Here is a 10,405-nt window from a genome sequence, read left to right as displayed (position 1 = left end):
TGTCTGCCCTACCATAAACCTTTTCTGAATCCATAAAGACCCAAAACAAGCATACTTACTTTTTGCTAAAACCTTCTCACATATCTACCTCACTACAAAAATCTGATTCATGCAACCATTACCTGTCTTAAACCCACACTGTTCCTCACCAATTATTCCCTCTGTTCCTCTCAAAACCCTCCCATAAGGCCCCCCAATTGCACTCAACAAACTGATCCTTCTGAAGCTACTACATTTACACTCGTACCCTTTTCCCTTGTAAAGCGGAATTATACAGGCGTTCCTCCAGTCTTCCGGCATTCTATACCCTCTTTTAGACATACATTAAACAACTTCACCAGCCAGTCCACTATCACTGTACCTGCCTTTTTAGACAATCCGCATGACACCCATCTAACCCAGGTACCTCACCTGCTCTCATCATTGTGATAACTGCTTTCACCTCATCTCTCCTTATTTCTGCTCAATTTTCCTCATCCACCACTGTCATTTTCGTAGCGCTTCCCACTGCGACTACCCTTCCCTCCCATTCCTTCTTCACATATAGCAACTCCTTAAAATACTCTGCCCATCTTCCTCCTACTCCTGTCTCTTCTATCATCATCTCTCTACTGCACCTTTTACCTTTTCTCCTCTACTTGATTCGCCTCCTTTTCCTCTTTGAATTTCCTTCTAAATAATCTTTTTATAATTTTCAATAATTTCTACCCCATTTCTCATCTGTTTTCCTCTTCGACTCCTTTATCTTATGCTGTACTTCCCTTCTGAAGTTAATCAAGGAAATAAGTGTGAAGACACACAAGGTGTATTATGTTTGTTAACAGTTTTCATGGCGGGCTTCCATTTAATCTTTTTCGGTAAGAAAATCCAACTAAAGAATTTCAATGCCTGATATTTCAATTCATTGCGCACTGATTAGGCCTATAATATTGTTACAAGTATTTTTTTTCTTTATATTCACTCAAATTTTTGATAATTGAATACAAATAAGTGTTTTAAAGTATGTTAAGTTCCATTGTACAGGTTTAAAACAATCATTGTGATTCCTGTTCCTTGGACATCTGTGAGATCCGGAAGTGACAGAATTTGAAAGAACAATAGTAATACAGGTAATAAGCAAGTATTATTAGGAACACTCGGCAATCGTTTACATGTATTAATTGTGTGGTAGAGATTATTTTCCTTGTTTGTTCATCACTATATGTTGCCTGGTGTGATGTTAGTACCGATAGTATATGGGCATTGCCAATTTGGTAGGGTGAGTGAGGTCTTGTCAAAGTGCATTCTTTGTTTACATTGTCGTATGCAACGACCAGATATGAAGCTACAAGATAGGGATACTATATTCTCGGTAAGTTTGTTTTATTGCAAGGGATGTGGATTACAGGAGTATCATACATTATTTGAGACTGGAATACTCAAATACATTAAGTGAAATCCCCATTTCACAAGAGGAACCATTGCCTCACAAACCATTAGTAAGTGAATTACTTTATATTCGAAGGTTCCAGAAGTGTCACTCACCATATGATAATCTAAAAAAAAATTAGATTATATGTTTTCGTGATGTACGAGTAAGATTGCCATCGGCTCGAATAGATTATCACGAAAATTGTAATAGATTTGAAGTGACTCATAATGATTCGCAAGTATCACATTTGTTTTTCTGACATCCTTGATTATTGTCACAGACCTTTGTCAAAAGTTGACCAAGACTTCATATATCAGTTTAAAGAAATTTTGCAACTTTCATCATACTCTGATATTTTGAATGACTTCTTTCTTTTGGTAATATCAACACTCCTGTGGCTTATTATTTCCTTATTCATTTTCATGTTACCAGTCACCTAAAAAATTAATCTTGTTGCTTTATGAGTAAGATTGCCATAGGGAACAAATATTGACAGCGATTACTTTTAATGCAATTGAAATGTCTGTTTCCACCAAATAACTGTAAATCAACAAACTATTACCACTGTGCTCTGTTCTAGTAATTGACGGAAGTGAGGGGTGAATCTAACCTAACCTAATGTAGGTAATTTATTTCTCACTCAAGGATGTCAGAAATCAACATTTTATAGTTTTGGTTATAAGTTTGTAGTGATATATTTTGCACATTTTTACTTGTTTTCCCAAAAGATGGAAAACAAGTAATACACTGTAGAAATCGATATAAAATTCTTATGAATCTCTCAAATGTTGATTTATGAAACCCCTGATTTGTTGTAAGTTGCATTTCTTTGAAAAATTGACATGAATTCCTTTTTCCAATTATTCTATTGTATCTTACATTATACACCTATCTTTTTTTTTCTCTCCTCTCTTTCCAATATTTATTCAGCCACTCTTTTGTTTTATTATTTCTTGATTATTTCATAGTGTTCCAATTACTTTTTTGTTTTGCAACGCCATTAATTTTAGTATTCATTCAACCTTCCATTCCCTTCTTCTTCCTTTAAACTTCTTTGATACGAGTTGTTTGTTACCCTCCTTTTATGGTTAATGCCTCACTATTTGTATACGTTCGTGTTATTCATATGCTCTCAAAAAGTTAGATGTTGAACTTAAATGTATTCTTTCAGGTCGGGGGTAAATATCAAAATTCCTTGGAAAAGGTATTCGAAGATTCTGTATATTCGCCATATAATAAAGAGAATTTGAAGTGGCGTTAGAAGCATACCTATCTCAAAAGTCATCTTGAATCTCATACAGTGACCTACACTGGAGAAAAAACCTTTCAACTGTGACCTGTGTGATGTAGCTTTCTCAGGAAAATGTAATCTCAAATTATACATGGTGACTCACACTGTAGAGAAGCCTTTCCAAGGTAACCTGTGTGTTGCAGCTTTATCGCAAAATAGTAATCTCAAATGACACCACACGGTGACCTAGACTGGAGAGAAGTATTTCCAGTGTGACCTGTGTGATGCAGCTTTTTCACTAATGAGTCATCCTAAATATCACATGATGACCCACACTGGAGAGAAGCCTTTCAAGTGTGACTTGTGTGATGCAGCTTTCTCAAAAAAAATTGTTCTCAAAAATCACATGATGACCCACACTGGAGAGAAGCCTTTCCAATGTGACCTGTGTGATGCAGCTTTCTCAAAAAAGAGTGGCCTCAAATATCACATGATGACCCACACTGGAGAGAAGCCCTTCAAGTGTGAGCGATGTGATGCAACTTTCCCAAGAAAAAGTGTCCTCAATTATCACATGATGACCCACACTGGAGAAAAACCTTTCAAGTGTGACCTGTGTGATGCCGCTTTCTCACAAAAGGGTCATCTTGATTATCACATGATGACCCACACTGGAGAGAAGCCTTTCAAGTGTGACATGTGTGGCACAGCTTTCTCAAAAAAGGGTTCCCTCAAATATCATATCATGACCCACACTGGAGAGAAGCCTTTCAAGTGTGACCTGTGTGATGCAGCTTTCTCGAGAAAGAGTTCTCTCAAATATCACGTGGTGGTCCACACAGGAGAGAAGCCTTTCAAGTGTGACTTGTGTGATGCAACTTTTTCACAAAAAAATAGTCTCAAATATCACATGATGACCCACACTGGAGAGAAGCCTTTCCAATGTGACCTGTGCGATGAAACTTTTTCACAAAAAAATCGTCTCAAATATCATGTGATGAGCCACACTGGAGATAAGCCCTTCCAATGTGACCTGTGCAATGCAGTTTTCTCAAGGAAGGATATTCTCAAGTATCACAGGATGACTCACACTGGAGAGAAGTCTTTCAAGTGTGACCTGTGTGATGCAGCTTTCTCAAAGAAAAGTGCTCTCAAATATCACGTAATGACCCACACTGGAGAGAAGCCTTTCAAGTGTGACCTGTGCTATGCAGCTTTCTCATCAAAGAAGGCTTTCAAACAACACGTGATGACCCACACTGGAGAGAAGCCTTTCAAGTGTGACCTATGTGATGCGGCTTTCTCACTCGCGACTATTCTTAAAAGTCATGCAAAGGTCCACACAGGAGAGAAGCCTTTCAAGTGTGAAATATGTGATGCAGCTTTCTCACGCAAAGGTAGTCTCAAACGACACGTGGTGACTCACACCGGAGAAAAGCCATTCAAGTGCGACCTGTGTGACGCAGCTTTCTCACAAAAGAGTTCTCTCAAACGACACTTGGTGAGGCATACTAGTGAGAAGCCTTCCCAATGTAACCTTTTCGATGCAACTTTAGCGAGAGTCATCTCAAACAATACGTCGTAACCCACACTGGAGAGAAGCCTTTCAAGTGTGACTGCGATGCAGCTTTCATCGCAAAGAATGATCTTGTATCACTCATAGTTACCTACACTAGAAAGAAATCTTTCTAATGTGACATGTGTGATTCAGCTTACTCACAAAAATTTTATCTCAAATGATGCATGATGACCCACACTGTAGAGAAGTCCTTGAAGTGTGACTTTTGCGATGCAGGTTTTGTAGCCTAGGGTGATTTCAAACTATATGCAGAAAAAAAAAATGCTAGTTTGCTTGCTTTCAGTTGCAGATTGCTTGAGTAACCTTTAATTGGCCTATTGTGTAATTGCATTTCTTGTTTATTTGTAACTAAAGATTCCTAAGTGTTCCATTAAGTGTATGAATGTTTGTTGTAATTACGAAAAACCGTTGAAAATAGTAGACGGATACAGTTCTGTTTACCTTAGTATTCTGTAAATTTGGAGTATACGCCATTGTTATTAGTAATCTGTGTTATTGTAATTATATAGTAATATATTCAGCAGTGTTTATTTTATCCTTTTAGACACAACTCTCACATTTCAATGAAGTATTTTCTAAAGTGATATCAGATGCCATGATGTACTGCACCTTCACGAGTCACAGTGAGAGTGGTCTGAAAAGCATTGAAATTAAGGATCTTAGGGAACTTGCATAATTTCCTAGTGAAAAACTTGCAACATCACCTTGTCATCTGCTATGGATGAGTGGAAAGTGGCTTTATGGAGGTTGTCAATAGTAGTAAGAACTTTGATACAACGTTTGTTCACTTCTTGCCCTTAATTCAAAAGGAACCTCTTCTGATGCAATAAACAGTGTGTTACAGTTGTAGCTAACTCATGTAGAAAGGTGAATAAGACTGTGACATGTGTTACTTTTGACCAGCCACTATATTGGAAGGCAAGAGATATTGTCTACTATTGAAGAAAATTTTTTTTTGTGTGTTTTCTTGCAACTAGGTGGTTTCCATCTCTTAATGTCATCTATGAGTTCTATTGTGTACACCATGACCGGTAGTGGATTAAAAGAAGTGTGGGAGAAAGTTTATGCACCTAAGTTTAATGAAAATATGATGACAGGACACAGTTTTGCTAGAGCTCTTCGAGCACACCTGTTAATATGTGCTGCATTGGGCCAACTTCTTTTTGATGGTGTAACAATCTCCAATGAGGGTATCCTTGAGGTTCAGACCATGCTGCACCAGTACAAAAGTAAAAATTTGACAGCAACATCAGTAAAGGAATCGCCTATCATAAATAACATTGTAAAGGAATTTAACAGGCATGTGCAAGAAGTTGCCACAAGAGGCATAACAGCAAAGCTTTGGCAACAGTATTTTCAGATGATGACTTTGATGCTAACTACATAGAGGCTGATAGACTAGGAAATTGGTATCACACCTGTGTGTTCAAGAGTTTATACCTTATTTTCATGCAGCTGGTCATTTAGCTTATGCAAAATATGCATGAAATCAGTGTATGTCTGATGAAGATTTTGTCAAGTTTACAAAAAAAAAAGGGGGGGGATTTTTCACAATGAGGCACTCAAACAAGAATTGGGCTGGTCTGTGGTCAGCTCTTACTGTAGAACAAATGCTAATGAGGACCATGAAGACCTTAGGTGGGTTGACACATGGGCGAGGGAAAACCGATAGTGTACTAAATCGGTGGATTCTTGGTATGTCAGCTTCATGTGAAATGTGCATTAAAGTTGAGGAGTTTTGTGGATTAAGAAGTTTGTACAGTGAGCAGCACATTAAACTATGACTTTCGAGGATTGTGAGAGATAATGAAGATACAGGAAGTATTTCACAATGGTTTCTGTCTCATCCACCCTTTTCAGAAAATGTGGAGGTTGGCACTTGCAACTAGGATGATTGGTGATGGTAAAATAAACTGCTACAAAAGCTATGGTATTAGATTGGAATCCATGAATGCTATAACTGGACAAACTTTCAGTGATGTAAAATTGAAGCACAAGAAGTGTGTGTTACCTCAGGCAACAATTAACTCAAGTGCCACAATTTGAGAAGATATAGTTCATGTTGATACAACTCTTCTCTTACAAAGAATAATACACTCATTAGACAGTGCTGATGATCTGCAGGAATACTTTGAGTATGAGGTTGCTCCAGTGCCACCTGCATTATTCACTGAAGAGTGCATGAAAAAAACAAAGCTGCAATGTATAGTATTTTCAATTATATTAGCACATGTCAAGATCTGGGTGATGCAGTTTTCATTGTTGATGGAGTTTTTCTCCTTTATCATATTGTATAGCCATCACACATTCAAGGAATGACTTATGATGCATACATCTCTTATATCAAACAGCAATACCACACAAATGCAGTCACTGTGTTTGATGGACAGAGTGGCGTGACTCAAAATCTAGTACAAAATATGCAGAGACAACAAAGATCACACACATTCCAAAGCACGGATATAATTTTTGACCGCCACACCAAAGTTTGTATTAGTCAAGAAAATTTTCTATCAAGTGAGCATAATAAATCAAGATTTATCACCCAATTGTCCAGAAAAGTAGATGAAAATGGTATCTCAGTGAAACAAGCAACTGACAATGCAGATTTATTGATAATATAGACAGCCGTACTTGAGAGTTCAAGTTCTTTTAGCAACATTTCTGTTGTTAGAGATGTTAATCTCCTTATACTTATGGCTGCACTGACAGCATAAAACAGGTCCCTGCAAGACACTACAATTTTCTCTTTCTTCATTAAAATACTACATCCTTTTCCTTCATGCTGGAAGTGGGTGTAACACAGTTTCGTCTTTCTTCGGACAGGGGAAGCATAAACTACTCGCACTTTTACAGAAGCCAGAAGGACTAGGAAGTATGCAGATGTATTCAATAGCATGACATTAACAGAGAAGTCAGTGACTGATGCAGGAGAAAAGTACCTTATTGGTTCGTATGGAGGCCCCGAAGAATTAGAACTTAATCAATTTCGATTGAAGTGCTTTAGGAGAGCAACAGTAGCCTATGTTGTAAAAAAGCAAGTATGACTTGAAAGACTCCCCCAAACAGTAGCAGTGTCAAAACAACATTTTCTTCATATGTATCATCAAGTTCAACTTTGGCAGATCAATCCATAACCCCCCACCCCCGGGCAGTGGGGATGGAAAAAAGAAACTGATGGCTTGGTTCCTGTCACCACAGATTTACTAGCACCTGAGAAATTACTTAAAAACATAAGAATGAAGGAGGCTGCAAGAGACCATAAGGCCTACACAAGGCAGCTCCATATCCCTCACCACCTGTCATCCCCATCCATAAAGTTGTCTAATCATTTCCTAAAACAACTGATAGTTTCAGTGCTTACTACAGTACATGGTTACTAAGTTTATTCCAGTCATTCCCTATTAGTAAACCAATTCTTGCCTATTTCCTTCTTAAATCTAAATTTGTCCAGTTTATAACCATTACTGCGAGTTCTGCCCTGTTGTTTTAATATGGTGACCTTGTTTGCATCACCCTTGTTAAAGCCTTTGATCCACTTGAACACCTCTATCAGATCACCCTGCACTCTGCGCCTTTCCAGAGAGTGTAAGTTAAGGTGCCTAAGCCTCTTCACAAGGCAAATTTCTGAGTCCATGTATCATTTTGGTCATTCTTCTCTGTACTGATTCTAGTGAATAGATGTCCATTCTGTAGGATGGAGACCAAAACTGTACCACATAGTCAAGGATGGGTCTAACTATCGCTAGATAGAGTTTCATAATTACCTCTTCACTTTATTCATTACCGTCCTAGCAATGAAACCTAATACTCTGTTAGCTTTATTCCTGGGGCTAATGCACTATTTCCTGGTTTTAAGGTCCGGACTCACTAGAACTTCCAAGTCTCTTTCGCTCTCAGTTTTCTCTAAAAACGTGTTATCTAAGCTGTATCTATTTCCGGGGTTGTGTAGCCCTATGTTTAACACGCTACACTTAGAGATATTGAAGTTCATTTGCCATTTCACCGACCATGTGAACAATTTGTTAAGATTATCCTGCAGAATCTCTGCGTCGTCTCCTGACCTAATTAGGCGTCCTATTTTAGTGTCATCCGCAAACTTACTAACATCACCATTTATCCCATCTTCTAAGTTGTTTATGTACATAATGAACGACAAGGGACCCAAACCGAGCCCTGGAGGACCCCACTAGTAACATTGCCCCACTTAGATTTTACTCCATCTATGGTGACCCGCTGTTTTCTGTTACTAATCCAAGCCCTAATCCATTCTAACACTTTTCCTCCTATGCCATGGGCTTTGATTTTATTTAGTAGTCTCTGGTGTGGCACCTTGTCGAACGCTTTGCTAAAGTCAAGGTAAATGACAGCGTAATCACCATTGTTATCTGACGCCTTATATACTTAAGTATAAAAGGATAGAAGATTAGTCACACATGACTTACACTTGGAGAAACCATGCTGTGAATCACGAATTAAATTATGTCTTTCGATATGTTCTCCGAGTCTACTATTACTGATTCAAGCATTTTTCCAATAACCGATGTCAAACTGATTGGCCTGTAGTTGCATATAGACGATCTATCTCCCTTAAAAACAGGAACAACGTTTGCTTGCCTCCAAGCATTAGGCACAAAACCAGTGTCTACCGATTTATTGAATATTACAATCAGAGGTGGGCGCGCGAACCTTTTTTGGGGGTTCCGAATCCGAACCCGAATCTTCGCCAGTTTAGGGTTCCGAACCTCCGAATAGCGAACCCGATTTTCAACATTTCGGTGCGAACATTTATTCCGAACATTTGTCCGCGAACCTCCGAATCTTTACAAAATAGCAAAGCGAACCTTAATTCCGATACCTTCCGAACATTTCCAAACCTAAATTTTACTCATTCCGAATCTCCGAATGTAAATTTAAAGCTTTCCTATTAAAAAAAGTGTTTTTTAAGATATCTACATTATTTACTAAACAAATTATCACTAGAAAAACAAATTATTAATACAAGACAGTAAAAAGTAAAAACAAAAGTTCACAGAACAAAACAATAAAAACATTTAAAACAAAAAATTCACAACACTTCAGTCTCGCTCTTCACTCTTCACTCTTCACAGATTCACTCTAACTTGTCGGCCCTCTCTCTCTCCCTCTTAACCAACTTCAAGTTTCCCTTCATGAAGGTCAGGTTCTCAAAGTTCAGATTGGTCAGAGAGGCTCGCTTTGGCCTCAAAATGTCCGAGCCGAAGCTGAAGAGTCGTTCAGCTGAGGCAGACGAGGGCAGGGGAGTGTTATACTTGATGAAACAGTTCACCCAGTGCTGCCTGTGCTCCTTGGGGAAGTTTGCCGGGGAGATCTTCATGATGCTTGTGCCGAGAATGGCGCCCCAAGTGTCTACTTCCTTGCCGACCTCCTCCTCCAGGTTGGCCACCACCACAGGCTCCTCCTCGTCCTCAAGAAGGAAGGCAAACTCGTCGTGCTCGCTGGTGTGGCTGGCCACAGACTGTGGCCTGGAGGTGGGCTGGCTGGAGGCGGAGGCCACACCCCCCTCCTTGGACCTGATTTGGGCCACAAGGTCCGACACCATCTTGTCCCTCACCAGGTTGTACAAGTCAGGATTTGTCCTGCATATGTACTTGACCATCTTTAGACGGAACCTGGGGTGGAAGGCAGTCGCAAGGAGCTTCTCCTGGTCCTCAAACATGTGTTGAAACCTGAAAAGATTAAGATATGAGTTAATTTAATTATTGATTAATGATTTTTTTTTTCATTTCAATTACTATAAAATATTATATTTTATTATTTATATCATTATATTATATTATTATTATATATTAAAATATTAAAAATATCTACCTTTCAGTGAAGCCCTTTTTGTCTCTGCCATGGTGCTCCTATGTCCCCAGGAGGTAGGTGACGAGGGGCTTGGCATGCTTGATACTGTTGTCGTCCCTAAGTAGGTTCAAGTCCCTCTGGAGCACCATCAAGTTGGGAAGGAAGTTCCCCATGTAGGCATGCTGGTCTGACTGCATTTTGTCCAAAGCATTGGCAACTGGGGCCATAACTTTGACGTACTCGGCGATGACCTCGTTGTCCTCGTCAACAAAGGCAGGGATCGGGTTGGGGCGCATGCTGGTACGGAGATCATTGATCTTTTTACGGGTGTCCAGGTCCTGTAGCAGGCCAGAAA

General features: G+C 39.1%; 1 protein-coding gene across 1 annotated transcript; it reads right to left on the bottom strand.

The window, feature by feature from the left end:
* Positions 1-9,316: 9,316 nt before the first annotated feature.
* LOC143030835 (uncharacterized) lies at positions 9,317-10,105 on the bottom strand. The gene is made up of 2 exons (XM_076194054.1): positions 10,072-10,105; positions 9,317-9,929 (listed from the first exon to the last, which is right to left on the bottom strand). The coding sequence occupies exon 2, from the start codon at positions 9,917-9,919 to the stop codon at positions 9,335-9,337; it is 585 nt and encodes a 194-aa protein (XP_076050169.1). The 5' UTR covers positions 9,920-9,929; positions 10,072-10,105; the 3' UTR covers positions 9,317-9,334.
* Between the last annotated feature and the right edge of the window lie 300 nt (positions 10,106-10,405).

This window comes from Oratosquilla oratoria, chromosome 12 (assembly GCF_046742065.1).
Source record: "Oratosquilla oratoria isolate Oo_2021 chromosome 12, ASM4674206v1, whole genome shotgun sequence".
Taxonomy (NCBI): domain Eukaryota; kingdom Metazoa; phylum Arthropoda; class Malacostraca; order Stomatopoda; family Squillidae; genus Oratosquilla; species Oratosquilla oratoria.
The sequence above is the reverse complement of the archived record's forward strand: the minus strand, read 5'-3'. Positions and strand labels throughout refer to the sequence as shown.

Bases quoted from the DNA above. Each gene is read 5' to 3' on its own strand.
- LOC143030835 (XM_076194054.1), bottom strand. From the start codon at position 9,919: ATGTTTGAGGACCAGGAGAAGCTCCTTGCGACTGCCTTCCACCCCAGG.